We start from the raw sequence: 17,228 nt of genomic DNA on the forward strand, positions 1-17,228 counted from the left end.
GAAAGCACTTAATGAAAAACGGCCTCCTTTAGGACATTCTTAAACTGTAATCTGTAGCAAAAGGGACTCCTGGAGACTGGCTTAAGACTGTGTGGCTTCTATAGTTGTGCATTACGACTGCTCCTTCCCTTTGGGATTACCTAAGCTCATAAGCGCTGAATAACACTGCAGTTATATTCTTGGAGTCGTCCAGCTTTTTGTTAGGTGACTTCCTAGTTCTCATTGAGGTGGATAGAGATGAGCAGTAGCTTCTCAGTTTCTAACAGTACGTACTTTGGGGGTAAGGTGATTATAAATGTTTATATAAGCAGAAGTTGCCTTATAGATCCCCACTGTGCACAACTCAGCTGTATAACCCTACCTGATATCCTTTTATTTAGGCATTCATAATAACTGTTAACTGAAAGTCTGTAGGGTTAAAAAATTAAGCTCACTCTTCCATGGTATTTAAATATTTATTTAAGTTTAAAAATAATCTTCATGGCACCAATGATTTTTATGCTAACTACATACTGCATATGTAGAAAAAAGTACATTGCTTTGAAGGAAAGTGTAACTTAGAGTTTTTGGCACACAAAGGTTAACAACTATATATTTTTAAATGAAACTAAGAAATTCACATTTGCAGGTAGTTTACCATTCACTGCTAAACAATGCAGTCTGTTGTTTTTCAATCAATTATTTCCTCTGCTAGATGCCACTCTGCAAACCATTGCTTTTTCTATGGCAAGATAAAACTAATTTCAAGGAAATGAGAGACAAAGAACACAGAAGAAGAAAGAAACAAACCATTAAAAACAGGAACAATTTAATGATGGGGAGATTTAAAAAAAAAAATAAAGACTAGTCAACAAAGGAAGTTTGTTATGCCAGCACTATTTGAAAAGCAAATTGATGAAAAATTTTCTATCATATTTTCTGGGATAAGCCCTGGGAAAAAATAGCCTGGAAATTTCTGTCCAGCTGTTGAGGATGGTATGGACTACTGCACTGTTAGAAATCTAGACACGAGTAACACACCAGGCAAAGGAAAATGGCCCCTCTCCAGTGTGGATATGCATGGTCAGAGGCGGGCTATCTATCACTCACTGCATAGAGACACCGTATTCTACAGACTGAGGTAGGAGCACTACACTAGAAGGTAATCTGCTATGTTGCATAAGACAGTAGAAATCCACGTTAACACCAGCCTGTCTCCTGACAGCCTTTCCATCTCTGGTCTACTTTTCCCTTGAGTCTGTGCTAAGTGAAGCCTTTGCTGTGTAGATGACAAGTGGCAGTGGCTAGTTGAAGTGATCCCTAATCTCTATTAGGATTGCCCTCAGTTGTCTTGTCACTTGGTGAGTACGTGTGTTTTTTTAAAATTCTGCCCAAATCGTTGCTGGTATGGGAATGATCAGGTAGGCCCACTTGTAGCTTTAGAATTGCCACAGTTTAGTGTCCTGACACTTCATCTCGCTCACCTTGGTGTCAGACGTCTCAGCTGGTTGGTTGGTTGAGCACCCTGTGTACAAGCAGCCCCAGTGTCTCCACTGGGAAATGGTCCTGGGTCTTTCAAACATGCCGGGAACAGGAACAGAGCAGCGCCTCTTCCTGCTACATATTGGTCAGTTGGCTTGTCTAGACCATGGCTGGCTGTTTTTCTGAAGTTCTGTTAGAAGACAGCCATAATCTTTCACATGTGTGTCATCTGTGGCTATTTTTGTGCTATGACGACAGAGTTGAACAGTTGTGACCAAGTATGGTCTGCAAAACCAAAACGAGAAATGATGATCTGGTACTTCCCAGTAAGCGTTTGCGGGCCTGTGGTCTAGATAAAAAGGGCGTCCTTCAAATTATACAAATCCCTGTCCCTTTGCCTCCAAACTCTGATTTTTCTGTGGCTGTGAGGGGAGATGAAATCTACACTTGACTCAGCCCTGCGTTTGAGCTGTCTAACATCCTAGGATGTCAGTAGCTCGTCTGCTGTCCTGTGGGTCCCAGGAGTACGTCCGGTGAGCATCCTTAAGTTCTCAGGTCCCAGGTGACTTAGAGATCTAGATCTCTCCCTGAGAGGAAAACAGGTCTGCGTGTGATAGGTTTTTAGAGGTGCAGAGCCTGGGTCTAGGGACTACACTCACCCTTGGTGTCACTCTGCAGCTGCAGGACTCCTACAGCCCAGATGGCAGGTGCTTGCTACAGCTTCCTTCCTGCTGCAGAGGAGGACCCTGGGGGGCAGCACTCGATAGCTCTGGGTTGGTCTCTGCCATACTCAAGATCTTTTGTAGGCCTCTCTTAGCAATCTTACTACATAGAATTTCCTTGTCCCTTCCAAGGCTGTTTGTTTGTGGATCATGGAATTTTCTGGTGTTTTTTTTCCTTAGGATCAGTTTCTGTCTTGCATCTTTTAGTTTATCAAGTTCTATTTTCTTAATCCGTAAAAGTAAAAACAAAATGAGTAGATAGGAAAATAATATTCTTCTGTTAAAATATAAATCCAAGTAACCTTTCTGGGGGGAGGGAGTATCTACTGTGTACAAAATGAGCACTGCTGTCTGCATCTCATAGGTGCTCAGGTAGTGAGCGTGAAGTCTGGTAACTATACTTTGTCCAGCCTTTATGACCGTATTTTCTCTCTGGCACCACTGAATTCATTTAACACGCTAGGAGCCTGTAAAACTCTTCAGGAAAAAAAATCATAGAAGTCCCAGTTCATTAAACAAAACTCTTGTCTACTGCCTGCTAGGCGCTAGTCTAAGGGGACAGACTTACCCCACCCCTGCTGCTGCTGCTGCTGCGGTAGCGGAGGTCCCTCTGCTCAGATTTGAAAAAACAAAAGGAAAAGAAAATCCAGCTCAGACCATCATAAGCAGCGACTTTCCCTTTAATCATTCTACGTGGACGTTCACTTTCTTAAAGGAGTTCTGTCTGGCAGGAAACCCTAAACAGTCCCCACCGTCCAGACCCCTGGGCTGCCCTGGCTGCAGTGTGAGCCCGAGGGCCACCAGCAGCGCCCGCAGGAAAGCTGCGGGGCCCATCGGGGCCCAGGGGAAAACGGCTCTCGTCTTCACCTAGCGTCCCCTCTGCTCGGTGACACTACTGCAATAATCAGTAATAGTAAAATAAACCATTTTTATTTGGATACTTTCAAAATAATACACATCTATGAAAAATCAAAATTCAAAACCCCAAATTATCCTGCAAATCAAAAAGGATGAGATACAGAGTTGCTGAGCCTTCCTTGAAAGAACCTTGGAAGAAAGTGAGTTTTCCCGGTTGGGTTAACGGGGCACAAGCCTATCCTTTTCTTCTTCTGGGAAACAACCCTCCTAGGCTGCAGTGGACTTTTGAGTCATGAGAGAAGGGCTTGGTATATGTGCCGATGGTCCGCGATGGGTCCCATTGCTGGGAATGGTAGCCGGGCTCCCTGGTCCACCTGGCTAGTTATTGGGAGGAGTCATGCCTTCTCAGGTGTCAATGAGCAGGCTCACCACTGAGCGGATTTTGCAGGCAAACCATCGCCTGAGGGGACAAAAGTATTGATAGTGGAATTGTTCAAACTCGGGGGTCTGGCGGATATCGCGGAAAAAGGCAATGTCAAGGTCAGACTCGGTAAGGATGATCAGGAGGAGGAGCAAAACAAAGAGGAGTCCCATGGTCACAAGGAGCAAACGGAGGACACTTAAAACAAACTTATTCACCTGTTCCTCCTCTGGCCCGCCGTGCCCCTGGCACAGGGCCCTTAGCTCTCCTCCAAGGGCCTCCATCTCTGCAGCAGTCGGGGTGCTGGCCTCAGACTCCTTTTCCTCCTCAATGCTGCAGGTGGCGCCGTTGATCTGCCGGGACAGCAGCATCAGCTCCAGGCTGTGCTCGGCCACGGGGGTGGGCAGCATGCTGTCGGCAGGGCTGTAGGCCTCATCCGCAATCACGGCTACTCGCTCGTTGCTGTCTGCCCGGCTGCCTCTCACATGGGGCAGGAAGGTGTCCCCATGGGAAGAGGAACGCACAGGAGTAGAATGGGCGCTGTCGCGGAGGGACTCGAGGCCTAGAAAGGAAATAAAAAGCACCTGGTAGGCATGCTTCGCTGTCCAGCACCACTCACTCTTGTTTGAGTGCCTCTCCGCACATCCCACCTGACTAGCAGACTCACAGGAAGTTGGTTTTTTTTTGTTTGTTTTTTTGGTCAGTTGTGGGGCCTGAACTCTGGGCCTGGGCGCTGTCCCTCAGCTCTTCAGCTCAAGGCTAGCACTCTACCACTGAGCTGCAGCGCACTTTCGGCTTTTTCTGCTTATATGGTGCTGAGGAATCGAACCCAGGGCCTCATGAATGCAAGGCAAGCGCTCTACCACTGAGCCACCTTCCCAGCCCAGGAAGTCTGTTTTTTACTTATGGTTTTTGCCTTATAGACTGACTGCTCCTGCCTTTCATGTCTAGGTCCTGGATTTTGCCCCAATTTAATTGGAAAGAGGATCTGACTCACAGAGGGTCACTAAAGTCCACCTTCTGAGAGGAACACCCTGAGAGACAGGAATGAGCTGTTTTGCTCAGTTAGACTGCATCAAGTACAGAGTGTCTATAATCGTTGGCACGAGCCTGTCTTCTTGTTGTTGTGGGGCTTGAACTCTGGGCCTGGGCGTTGTTCCTGAGCTCTTCTGCTCAAGGTGAGCGCTCTACCACTTGAGCTAAAGTGCCACTTCTGGTTTTCTGGTGGTTCATTGGAGATAAAGAGTCTCACAGACTTTCCTGCCCAGGCTGGCTTTGAACTGTGAGTCCTGAGTAGCTAGGATGACAGGCGTGAGCACCCGGCTGAGCCTGTCTTTTGGATATCTGCAGTTGCTGCCTCTTCAACCTCCCAGTTTGACTGTGCTGCACTGTGTAATGGTGGGGTTTGTCTGCTCTCCCCAAATCCTTCCTGATGGAGGAGGGGTGCAGTCTCTCTGGACAGCTTCCTCCAAAAGGATCCTGGTCTAGAGTAGACCAGCAGCTACTCTACCTGTATTTTGTTGTCTTTGTTTGCCAGTCCTGGGGCCTGAACTCTGGGCCTGGACACTGTCCCTAAGCCTCTCTGCTCAAGGCTAGTGTTCACCACTTGAGCCACAGTGCCACTTCCGGCTTTTTCTGTGCATGTGGTGCTGAGGAATTGAACCCAGGGCCTCATGCATGCTAGGCAAGCGCTCTACCACTGAGCCACCTTCCCAGCCTGCTACTCTACCTTTAGACACTTGAAGAGCACAGCAGTCTGAGAAGATACATGGGAAAGTGCAGGGGATTCTCTTACATTTGGTGGAGGGTCTGTTGACCCCCTAAGACTACTTGTCTCTCTGTCTGGGACATTTCCTCTCAGGGATTGGGTTCTGGCAGGGAAACATAGGAGCTGGGCGTACCTTACGGTAGCTAAACGACTGTCACCCAGCCCCGTCTGTGGGCTGGTTCGCAGTCACGGTGTTCTCAAGGAACAGTTTTTGTCAGGTGGAATGCCTGAGTTTTCTGTTTCTGGTCATCTTAGTGCTGCCTGACAGGCTCTCTGGGCCTTGATAGCGATAAGAAGAGCCAGGCTCCTGGCTAAGGCTTTTGGGAGATCCTTTTGGTCCGAGACTGCTGCCCAGTCAAGATCTGCCCTCACCAGGCCGGGAGGGAGCTGTTGAGTTCAGAACTCGCTTGGAAGCCCAGAGGGGGCGGGGACCTTCTCGGCAGCAGCTCTCATCTTGCTTGGCTCCCTTGTGGCTTGGCCTTGCACATCGAGGTAGCTTCACCAGCAGCCTGCCAGAGCTCGCTTCAGCACCCGGGGGCACAGGTAAGGATTCTCTAGAGGAACTGGGAATCTGGGCATCAGTGAGGAGAGGTGGGGTGGCCCGCAGGGCATGTGCTTTCCACCCCCTTACCGGATGCACACTGGTCACAGCACCAGCCTCTGTGGCAGAAGCTCCTCGGAACCTAGCAGTACGTCTTTGTTCTTATGCTAAAACCTTACATTTTTCTATGCTAGCTTAAACTTCTTTTTCAGGGTGGGGGAGGAGGGTAATCAGGATAGTACTGGCGTTTGAATTTGGTTTCATACGTCCTAGACTAGCTCTCTTCTGCTTGAGCCATGCCTCCAGCTGCTCTTTTTGTTCTGATTACTTTTGAGATAGGGTCCCTTTTTGCCTGTGCTCCTGTATCTGGGATGACAGGTATACACCGCCATGCCCAGCTTTTTCTGTTGAGATCTCGAACTTTTTTTTTTGCCCAGGCTGACCTGAAACCACAGTCCTGATCTCAGCGTGTCCCTGTCAGTAAGTGTGACCAGCATGGACCATTGTGCGTATCTGTGGAGGTAGGGTCTTTATGAAGTCTTTTGCCCTGGTTGGCTTCAAATTGGTTCTCTTAACTCTGTGTCTTCTCCAGGAGCTAGGATTATAGACATAAGCCACCCCTGGCTTAACCTTTTTTTTTTCTCTTCTGGTTCTGGGGCTTGAACTTAGGATCTAGGCACCGGCCCTGGGTTTCTTTTGCTCAAGGCTTGTGCTCTACCACTTGTGCCACAGCTCTACTTTGACTACCTTGGTGCTTAATTGGAGATAGTCTAATGGGCTTTTCTGCCTGGACTGGCCTCAAACCATGATTCTCAGATCTCAACTTCTTGAGTAGCTAGGGTTACAGGTGTGAGCCACCAGCGCCCGGGTTTGGCTTCACTTTTTAAAACACTTTTAACTTGTAACAGTTCTGTTAAATAGGGTGAGAGATTATAGTACTTTGCTGAGACCTTGGAATGCTTGTGGGTCAGTTACCACAAGGCCCTGGTTGTAGCCTCCTCCCGGCTTGCTTCCTGTCCCCTCACAAGGACATCTGACTGCCAGACTTCCCCAAGTATGACCAGCTTTCCTGCCTGCGGCCACTTCAGTGCAGAGGTAGCGTGCCTACCTACAATGGGGCTCTAAGCTGGCTGGGGAAGGGCCGCGCAGACGCTAGGCCAGCCACATCCTAGCCAGTTGTTGTTTTCCAGTAGAATGCCTGGCTGCTACACCTGCCCGTGGATATTAGTCCTCAGTGCACATCCTTCTGCATCACGTTAGTCCTGAACAGCTCTCACCCCCTGCCCTTTCCCGAAGCTGTTAGTGCAGGGTGGGTGGGGCCGGTGTTGTGTCAAGGCTCTGGACTAAGTGGCACAGCAAAACGAGGAGGTCTCTTTTACCTTGGAGGCACTCGGGCTGATGGCCTTGCCCAGAGGTGGCTCCCAGGGGGCTCTCGGGCACGGCCATCAGGACCCTGCCCTGGAGCCGGGACCCCATCCTCAGGATGCGCACGCTCAGGGGCCGCAGGCAGTGGTTAGTCAGCCGGAGCTGCACCGGAACTCTGGTGTGGATCTTGATCAGACTCTTCCCCATGGTGGCCCAGGAGGGCAGACACCAAGTAGGCAGGCAGGGGAGGTATGGAGAGGAAATGGGTGAATAGCCCTGAAGACCAAGGATTGCCTCACTGGAAGCTGAGCAGTCTCTTCCCTGGAGGGAGAAGCCAGTGCCCCGAGCCTCACTGCGGGCCCTCGAGGAGGCAGCCGCTCTGAGGCTTTGTTATCAGGGCACGGGATTCAGTCAGAACCGCCTAGAGCCATAAAAAGTAATGCTTCCAGCCTGGACTCTGCCTGAGCTCCATATAAGGGCCGCCTCTCAAGAGGGTGAGGGACAGAGAGTGTCCCGCAGATCTGGGATGTAAGGTCACAAAGACAGCCTCTAGCCAGGTCCCATGTGGCGTGGCTCACAGCGCTAGCTTTAGCTGCCAGAAGGCGGCTCAAGCTGGGAATGGAATGCGCCCTGGCCTCTGCCGCCTGCTCCGCTGCCCAGCTGCCCCTTGGGACAGATAGGACTCGTCCGCCAGCCGCCTCACAGCATCAGGTCTGTCTGGATCACCTGTTCTTGGCATCCTCTACAGCAGACACGAGAGCCAAACAATTCAGTCTTTGTTTTTAAGGGCCCCTGGGTTTGCGAGGCTTTATTTAAACTGTAATCGTGTGGTAGCGTCATTTTTTTTCTCTAGAGAGCAAATAGAGCTCTGGAAAAGTCAGATGGCTTCAACTATTGCCTCATGCAACAGGTGTGTGTCTTTCCACAAGTTTGACACTCCTGCACTGGTAAAACCATCGAACTGCTAAAAGCTTCTGCTTTCCACATTCAGACAAGAACTTCATGTCCCCGTCTGTCTGTCTGCCTGTCTGTCCTCGCACTGCTGCCGGGCCAGCCCATGGTTCCCCAGGACGTGCGGAGCGCGGCTCTGGGCCTGGGCTGTGGGTATGCAGAACAGCATACTGGGGACTGCCAAGCTGTGATATACAATTGGGAAACTGAGGCCGAGATCTGGAGGAGGAAGTGCTCTGGCTGGAGGAGTCTGTTTTCCTCAGCCCCTCCCTCCCGCCCCTTTCCTGGCATTTTGCCAGGGAAGGTAAAGAGTTGGGAGAAGGGAGCTGCTGCTGCTGCTGCTCTGGGCAAGGACGCTGGAGGCAGAGCCAAACCCAGGCGAGCAACTGCATAGCTCGTCTTGGAGGAACGTGAGAACTCCTCTCCTGGCCTCCAGGCCGAGTTGGCTAAATGCTACACGGCAGCTACTTGAGGTGAGTTGTAGCCCCACCTAGACAGTCTTGGCCTTTCCTGTTAAACCCTGCGTTCACGCCAGCTTCCCTAAGGGTAGTCTGCTGGCTTCAGCCTCAGGGTACAAGGCAAGAAGGGCCATAAAGAGGGAAGAAGTTAGGGGTCTCCTCAAGAGAGCGGAGATTCACTTCCCTGACACGGATCCTCCCAGGAAGGGCGCTGCTCGGTACTGCAGCCCAGCGTGCGGGAGGAGAGGACTGCTTACAGCTCTGTACAGCCTCCGCTGCTCCCCTGACAGCGAGCATGGCAGAGAGGCAGCAGCATGCCCAGAGCGAGCATGGCAGAGCTCCTTTTCAAACCTCAACTTCCAGGGTGCTCTCGCTGCCTGTGTAGTGAATGGTTTTTCAAATATTTCATGTAATGAGCCTCCTTGCCACCCATGAGTAGGCAAGGACCATGGCCCTGGTTACACATGAAATATTGAAGATACCCAAATGATGAAGGTCGTGCTGTAGCAGGTTTGTGGTGATCATCTTAGTCAAGCCTTTAGCAGGGAGTTACATATCCACCGGCTCAGCCGCTACCAGGTGGTTTACTGCCAAGAGCAACTTTTTGTCGGTCATGGGGCTTGGGCGCTGTCCCTCGGCTCTTCAGCTCAAGGCGAGCGCTCTACCACTTGAGCCACAGTGCCACTTCCAGTTTTCTAGTGGTTTATTAGAGATAAGAGTCTCATGGACTTTCCTGCCCGGGCTGGCTTTGAACCCCAATCCTCAGATCTCAGCTTCCTGAGTAGCTAGGATTACAGGCATGAGCCACCTGTGCCCAGCTTAAGAGCAACAGGACTGACTAGCCAGAGACTCGAGGTGACTAGCCTTAGCTCTTGGGGTGTTTAGCTTAGTGAAGATACACAGATCCTTCCTACCTTTTTAACTCCCCCCCTTCCCTTCCAAGAGATGCAAGAATAGGAGTGTTGGAACATTCTGGACTTGAGACAGTGCTAAGGAATTTTCTTTTTGGGTCCCGTCGTGGGGCCTGAACTCTGGGCCTGGGCGCTGTCCCTCAGCTCAAGGCGAGCGCTCTACTGCTTGAGCTACAGTGCCACTTCCTAGTGGTAAGGAATTTTGAGAGCAACAGCACACAGTTTCTCCAACTGGCAGACAAGGTGGACGCAGCTATAGCAGACTTGGTCAACTGTCTATGCCCTTCCTTCATTCAGCCTATGGGTACTGGTCGTATCTACAAAGTGAGTGGAGAAAGCTTCATGGAGAGCCATTTTAGAACTGTGCGGGCCATGGCAGACCCCACATATATGCATCTCTCCCCCCCCAATTCATCTGCCATCCTGGGTCGCAGTGCACTGGGTGCGTGGCCTTTACCCTACACCCCAGAAACAACTGCTGAGCTTCACTTGAGGGCCCCTCAGAGGCATGCAGGGTCATCACAGCGCAGGCTTACCTTCCATGATGGAGATGTGCACAGCTCTTCTTCGAGTCCTGGGGACACTGCTCAGCCGAGGGCCATGGGTGATAGAGGGGCAGCTCCGGCTGGGAACCATCCCTGCCCTGAGATTAAAGGAAAGAGAATGTCACTCACTCTGCACCGGCAAAGGCCATAGTGGCTTCGAGAACTGCTTGGCTGTATTAAGTTTAGGTCTAAAAACAGTTCAGTACCTTCTCTACTTCTGGCCTGTGGGTCCTAGTCAGAGACTGCTTCAAACTTCTTTCCCTCATCTTCCCGATCCACCTGACCTTTCCTGAGCGTGGCACCAGTGCCACGGGTCTTGTGGCAGGAGTGTGGGAGTGAGCAGTACTCCGGAAAATGTGCTCCAAGACCGACGGGAGAGCCTCCTCACCAGGAGTAATGCTCTCTAGGAGCAGAGGACGGCTGATCCTCCCCTCTGAGCCTTTTTAGGTTCTAGAATATGGGCTTTTCTGGAGATGTGTGACTTGTGAATATACATGAGAGGTGGATCCTTGAATTATTATTACTATTTTTTTTGTTGTTGTTGATCATGGGGCCTGGGCGCTGTCCCTCAGCTCAAGGCTAGCACTCTACCACTTGAGCTACAGCGCCACTTCCCCTTTAACTATTTTTGACCCGGTGTGGCTCTGAGGCTTTCCCTAAAAGCTCCTGTAATGACTGGTTCAAGGACGATGAAGTACTACTGCTGTGTCACACCTTCACGGTCTGTGATCAATACCAAGACGATGGCAGGGCGGAAGAGAATCTTAGGGATGCATACTTGGAAGTCTGCACTCCCTTATTTTCTGTCCTAAGTCCATGTCCCCCATTCCTCCAGCTGGTTTTGGGGGAAGACCTTGGCAACTTACCTGTGTATCTCTGGTGGCTCCCGTTTGATCTTGGCACTTGACTCCATGACTTCCTTTGCCACTCGGCCACTACAAGTAGTATAAAAAACAAACAAACGGGAAGACAGTGAGACAGCGTTCCAACCCTGGGTCCTTCTCCAAGATCTGAGATGGCTTTGGCTGAGTCTAGAAATGGCCCGTGTGGCTTCCTCCTCAGTGGGAAAGGCTTGCCTGCTGGGTTTGAGTTCTAAAATATCATGCCAGTCTATCTTCGCCCTCTCTGTTTCTGGAGTCCCCGGCATCTTTCATTCCTATTTAGGGATGGTCCAGCATGTCCCAATAAATTGCCAGAAACAAAAGCAAAACGGGGATTCGAAAAGATCCACTCTTAAGGTCTGGCTGTTGTAAGGAAGAGACACATCTAAAACCCTACAGACAAAACACCTGTACTAACATGCTAACTAAAGGGAAGCAACTTTTAGGGAAGGCAAGGGATAGCAAAAGGATTAGAAGACAGGAATTTTCTCAAGATAGCCGCCTGACCCCACCTCTCTCCCTTGAGTGAGTGCGGTCCAGAAAATGGTCTGAAATAGATCCATAATGGCTACTTACTGTCACTATTTACCTGTATCGGAACCGGCTCCCTTTAAAGAATAAATTGCTGCTGGACACTGTGCGGACTTGGCTCGACTTCTCCAGCCTGCAGCAAGGCAAAGTCCAGTGTGACAGATGGCCCCGAACACACGCCAGGGCAGCCCGTGCCCGGCTCTAACTTGCTGCGCTCACAGTTTGGGGAAATAACAATGCCGCCCATCCACTCAGCAGTGTGGCCCCAACCTCAGTCTTATCTAGGAGATTGTGGAGCTGGGGCTGTTGGACCTCAGGCATCCCTTCTGCTCTGGGCATTGGATGCTTCGTGTCTGTGGCCTTGTGATGGTGGATGAAGAGGCCCAGGGCTGCCCTTCAGTTCCCCCTCCCCGTTCTCACAATAAACTCACAAGTCCCGCAGAGCGTAACTTTGATAAAAATGGCATCATTTGGTTCAATTGTATTTAGCATCGCTTTCAACTGTAGGCAGTGGGGTGGCGATTCGGGTGACCGTGGGGATTCAGCTGTCCCTGACTTAGCTTAGAGATAGATGCTCAGGCAGCACTGCCCAGAGCCCTCCCAGCGCCTGCCTCAGCTGCGCACCACATCCAGGAGCCCCTGTGGGCCTGAAACCTTTGCCATGAGCAGGCAGTATCTATGGAGCCTTCCCCCAATCCACAGGCAGCCATCCTCTCGGGGCATCCTGCCGGACCCGGTCTTTTATAGAGCTGTTGTGCTAGCTCTCCAGGTCTTTGGCTCCACAGAGACAGCTTGATTCGAATTGGACATTCACTGGCTTTTTCTGACCCGAGCTTTACCCACAAAAAAACAATCACTCTGCCACCAGGGATTGTTCGAGAATATCTCGAGGCAGACCTCTTAGACAACTTAGCAGAATCCCAGTCCCGCACTTTCGTCTCTGCACCAACTGGGGGGCACAAAGGCCCGGGAAGGGGTCTGGCTTTTACTAGGAAGCCAGCTTAGCTCCACGACTCTGTTCACAGTCAAGGCTGCCTGCCCACCTTTCTCTGAAAGCAGCCCTGTGGCTTTGCCTCTGGCGGGTGGTGCCTATCAACTACTCGTGTCCACTCACTTGTAGAAGGCTTGGTTCTCAATTCCACATTTCCAGAGATGCTTGCAGGCTTCTGGAGTTGGAGCAAAATATGTGAGAATAATTTTCTTCTCCTGCAAGAAATTCCACATGGAATGAGCCGAATGTAGACGGGGAGGCGCAGGGCACCGACCCCTGAGCTGCCGGCGCTCCGGGTAGCTGGCTAGCGGGAACGGAAGTTCGGAAGGACCCCGGGGAACAGCCCCGTTTGGTGTGTTAACCTCCCCCATGGGGGGTTTCTACCCGTCAGTCTCCGCTGGCACAAGAAGAGCCAGGAAAGCCCTCGGTAGGAAGTGGCACTTCCTTCTGGAATCGCCATGTGACAGAAAAGGGTGGTGTGTGGACCATCTCTCCTGAAGTCTCGGATGGAAACTGTTCTGTTCACCTAGATCTTAGCTGTGCATGCAGGGGGCTTTTTAGCTCCAGCCGTAACTGCCTCCCTTAAGCCCGGAAGAGAAGGGAGACAGCAACTCACCTCTTTCTGACTTACATATAAATAAAAGGTCTTCCCTTCAAATTTCAGCTTGGTCACCTCATTCCTAGAAGCACAAAGAGAACGCGCATCACCTGGCGTGCGGGCTGCTGGCGCACAGCTCAGTCTTGTAGATGCACAGCCCACCCGACTGGAAGGGGCTCCAGGCACAGACACAATTTTTTTTTTTTTTTTAGCCAAAATTAGAAGTGAAACAAGACAGCAGCCTGAGAGAACGGTTGTTGGAAAAGTTCAATCCACAGTGTTCTGGTCAATCACACTATAACGATAGGGTGACAGGAGGATTTCGGGCTCATCAACAGTGGCTGTAAAAGGGAAACGTTTGCATGGGAGTGAGTCTAGGTGGGGCGTCTGGGGGGGGGTCATTTCGGGATTTGGTTCATAACAGGTGCATTATCCGGATGGGATTGTCAAACGTAAGATGCCACAGGTAGCTGATGAGGCCAAAGTTCAAGATAGAGCAAATAATGGAATACAACGCAACCAGGTTCTGAGGGAGCTGAGCCTTTCGGGTGACTGTGCCCCTGGATGGAGAATGCAGTTGAATGCAGACAGATGCAAACAATCTCAGGGAGGGGGCGGGGCAACATACCAAAGAGAGGACAGATTACATGGAACAGTCATGCAGCGTACTGACCAGGAAAGGGGCTTAGGGGTTATTGTAGAAAAATCCTTGAAGCCACCAGCCCAGTGAATGGCTGCAGTAAAAGAGGCAAACAGGATACCGGGGTACGTCACCCGCGGGACAGACAGATTAGAAGAAGTGACATGGTTACTGTACATGGCACGGCCTAAGCCTCGCCTCCACTTACTGCTCTCAGCCTTGGTTACATTCACACAATGCAAAAGTCCCTGGGCCTTCACTGGACATCCCCAAGAGCCAGAAGACTCGCTCAGCACCAGTGACTCCACTTCCTTTCTGTGCCCAACATGGCTGCTCTCTGGTGCCCCGAGGCCCTCTCCTCCCCAGCTGGAATTCTTATTTTTTTTTTTTCTGCCTGAGCCCCAGGAAGGTCTGGTGACCCAGATCCGCTTCTAAGCTTCGGCCTCCATGTTAATTCTAGGGGACAATTCCTCAATCTGATGATGTAGTAGAAAGGGAATAAGAACCAGGTACCCAATGTTCTCCAGAACAAAATTCAGGGGGGAGAGAATGGAATCATTTGTTCACTGTGGGCCCAGAAAGCATGGCTGGGTCAGGGTGACGGTTCACAACCCGTGACTTCCACCAGCCATCCTGTTCTCTGCCTGTTTGATTCCTTCTGTTTCTGTCCATCAGCCAATCATGAACCTCACACAGACAGCACTCAGCGAAAATCCAGTGGGGTATGTGTAGGCAGGGACAGGTCATTTAGTCTCTCAGAAGCAAGGCAAGAAATGAAGCACTTATCTTTGGAAAGTGAGGCTGCACTTGCTTCTATTACAAAGAAGTCCTAAAGAAGCGTTAGTGTCAGGAACAGCGAGGGGAGCCTGGTGGCTTCTAGGATAATTTAGGGATTGTAAGTGATGGAGGTTTCTAGCTTGTCAGGCTTCGTAACCAGGACTATAGGAGACAACTACTACCCCGGTCAGAATGTGGCCTTCTAAGCCAGATGCTGGAGGCTCACCCCTATAATTCTTGCTACTCAGGAGGATGAGCTCTGAGGATCATGGTTCAAAGCCAGCCTGGGGTGTAAAGTCTGTGAGACTCTTATCTCCAGTTAACCACTAAAGAACAGGAAGTGGAGCTGTGACTCAAGTGGTAGAGTGCTAGCCTTGAGCACCAAAGCTCAAGGACAGCACCCATGCCTTGAATCAAGCCCTATACTGGCACCAGGCAGCAAAAGGGTCTCTGTCCAAATGTCAGCGACCTGGAGTCTGTCCAAATGTCAGCGACCTGGAGTCTGTCCTAGCCATCCAGCAGAATGGACCCCAAATAGACAAAGTGGGGGCAGGAGAAGAAGCGGTTCAGAGTAGCTGTGGCTAAGGCAGTGGCTGGGTGAAAACACCTGTCTATAGGGAAGAGAGTGAGTGGGGGAGTGGAGGGGGTGGGGATGTGACTCCCCCAGGCTGGTGTGGAGACAGCGCCGCCTCTGTCCGGCAGGAGTCGTTGTGTGGGATCCCCTCCCTGTTGGCAGAGATGTTCCCACACAGCCTCGGGTGGAATCAGAATGGTGGCACACTAAGTTTTCTTAGGAACTTTGCTGCCCTAATACAGTCCTAGACCAGAGAATGCAGGATGCAAGTCAGTCCCCCCGCTTCCTTTCTGCACCTGGAGAGGCTGTTGGCTTTCAGGGATGCCCCCTTTGGAAGAATAAGGTCCCTAGGACAAGATACTACGTTGGTGGGTTACCGTTCTCAGCACCAGGCTTTGGAGAGGGCTTCGAACCAGAAGTGCCCACCACAGACCAAGGACCTGGGAACCACAGCCCCTCCCCAGTTAGCGATGAGTAAACAGCCCGTTTTGGAGATGAAGCCACTCACCACTTGATGAAATGGACCCTCTTGTTCCCTTGGAGAACAACAAACCCAAAAGGAGTGAAGGCCAGAAATGCAGCGTTTCCTGAAACATCCTGAAACAGGAAGATTTCTCATTAGATCACGGGAGAAAGCCAGGGCGGACACTGCTGTTTAACAGGGAATGTGGGGTTACTCCCAGGCACCAGGTAGTGGAGGGAAGGGCATTTGGAAGCACAACAGTTCTAGTCCCGGCCTTGGTACTCGGCAGCTGTGTGTGGACAGGATACTTACTTGGCCCCAGTGCCCTAATCTGTAAACCGTAGATTACAATGACACCAGGTAGAAGGTTGTTACGGGGCTGGGCACGGTGGCTCATGCTTATAATCCCACTTAGTCAGGACAGAGATCGGGAGAATCATCGGTGAAAAGCTAGCAAGGCTCCATCTCAAGCAATAAAACCTGGCGTGGCGGTGTGCACTATTGTTCTAGCTGTGGAAGAGGCATAGGTAGGAGGATCGGCCAGCTCCTGGCAGAAGCATGAAATACTATTTTGAAAATAACTAAAGCAAAAAAGAAAAGAAAAGGAGGCTGGGGGTGTGGCTTGTCCATGAAACTTGAAGGTCCCTAGTTCACCAGTCCTGAGGTGGGGGAAAGGCTTATGAATACGAGAGAGAATGAGGAAACCTTGTGTATGGCTGGTGGGATTGAAAACAGTGCGGTCACTGTGGGAAGTCTGGAAGTTCTTCAGATGATAGAGTTATCGTACGATCCAACAATCCCACTGCAAAGGAATGCAGTTCTCTGAGACAGCTGGAGAACTGGAGAGATGTCTGCCTAGAAACTAGTACGGGAATGTTAGCGTTACTCCTAACAGGCCAGCGGTGGAGCCAGCCCAGTCCACTTCGTAATGGAAAATGGATATCACCTGATCAGTGAACAAAGAGTATGTGATCGTGGGTTATCATTCAGCAGTCAGAAGGACGGAAGTCCTTGCACGTGGTACCACGTGCTCGAAGCTTCAAGTGAAAGCAGCCAGCTGTGAGATCGCGTCCAAAGATTCCATTTATATGTTAACATCCAGAATCGACAGTTCTGGAGACACAGCAGTTCTCAGGCTGGAGGGGAAGGGAAGGGAGACAGTGACTGCTAATGAGTGCGTTTTCTGTGGAGGGGTGGGAGGAGAGGGGTTCTGGTAATACCCTTGATAGCGGCCATGCCTTTGGAAGTCTATACACACACCAGCAGCCACTGGCCAGCGCACGTGCAAGGGCGAATTTTATGACATCAACTCCTCATGGTCCTAGGACCATCATGAAAAAAGCTTTCAAAAACAATTGAAAAACAAAAGAAAACAAAACAGGCTGGCAATATGGCATGCGTGAAGCCCTGGGTTCCGTTCCTCAGCACCACATACACAGAAAAAGCCGGAAGTGGTGCTGTGGCTCAAGTGTGTAGAGCGCTAGCCTTGAGCCAGAGGAGCTCAGGGACAGTGCCCAGGCCCTGAGAGTTCAAGTCCCAGGCCTGGCAACAAAAGAAAAAGAAAAAATAAATTAGCAGGGCTTTGCCACAGCCGGTGAGAGCCGTGAGGGTTCAAGAGACAAGAAGCCAACATCCTACTTGCCCGTGCCCCCGTGGGCTCCGGGGCCAGGGTCTTGTTCCAGGCTCCGTTTGCGATCGCTGTATACGAAGGCTTTCCCCAGCTGCCCTCTTTGGATCCGAGATGGGAGTGGGGCTGACGAGGCACCGCTGTG

The 17,228-nt window shown here is 50.9% G+C and overlaps 1 protein-coding gene across 5 annotated transcripts in view; it reads right to left on the bottom strand.

The window, feature by feature from the left end:
• Window positions 1-2,333: 2,333 nt before the first annotated feature.
• Frmd5 (FERM domain containing 5) overlaps window positions 2,334-17,228 on the bottom strand; it is a 238,372-nt gene continuing 223,477 nt past the window's right edge. Inside the window, exons 8-15 of one of the 5 annotated variants that reach the window (XM_042687991.1) lie at window positions 15,502-15,590; window positions 13,021-13,084; window positions 12,528-12,619; window positions 11,472-11,546; window positions 10,868-10,936; window positions 9,993-10,099; window positions 3,662-4,024; window positions 2,334-2,793 (exon numbers count right to left, since the gene is read on the bottom strand). In XM_042687991.1, the coding sequence (XP_042543925.1) occupies window positions 2,729-2,793; window positions 3,662-4,024; window positions 9,993-10,099; window positions 10,868-10,936; window positions 11,472-11,546; window positions 12,528-12,619; window positions 13,021-13,084; window positions 15,502-15,590 (924 nt within the window). In that variant the 3' untranslated portion in view covers window positions 2,334-2,728. Of the gene's footprint in view, window positions 2,794-3,094; window positions 4,025-9,992; window positions 10,100-10,867; window positions 10,937-11,471; window positions 11,547-12,527; window positions 12,620-13,020; window positions 13,085-15,501; window positions 15,591-17,228 lie in introns of those variants that run through there. The other 4 variants (XM_042687990.1, XM_042687989.1, XM_042687987.1 and 1 more) reach the window with 4 other exon arrangements.

Source organism: Dipodomys spectabilis, unplaced genomic scaffold (genome assembly GCF_019054845.1).
Source record: "Dipodomys spectabilis isolate Male_0828 unplaced genomic scaffold, ASM1905484v1 ptg000108l, whole genome shotgun sequence".
NCBI classification, from domain to species: Eukaryota; Metazoa; Chordata; class Mammalia; order Rodentia; family Heteromyidae; genus Dipodomys; species Dipodomys spectabilis.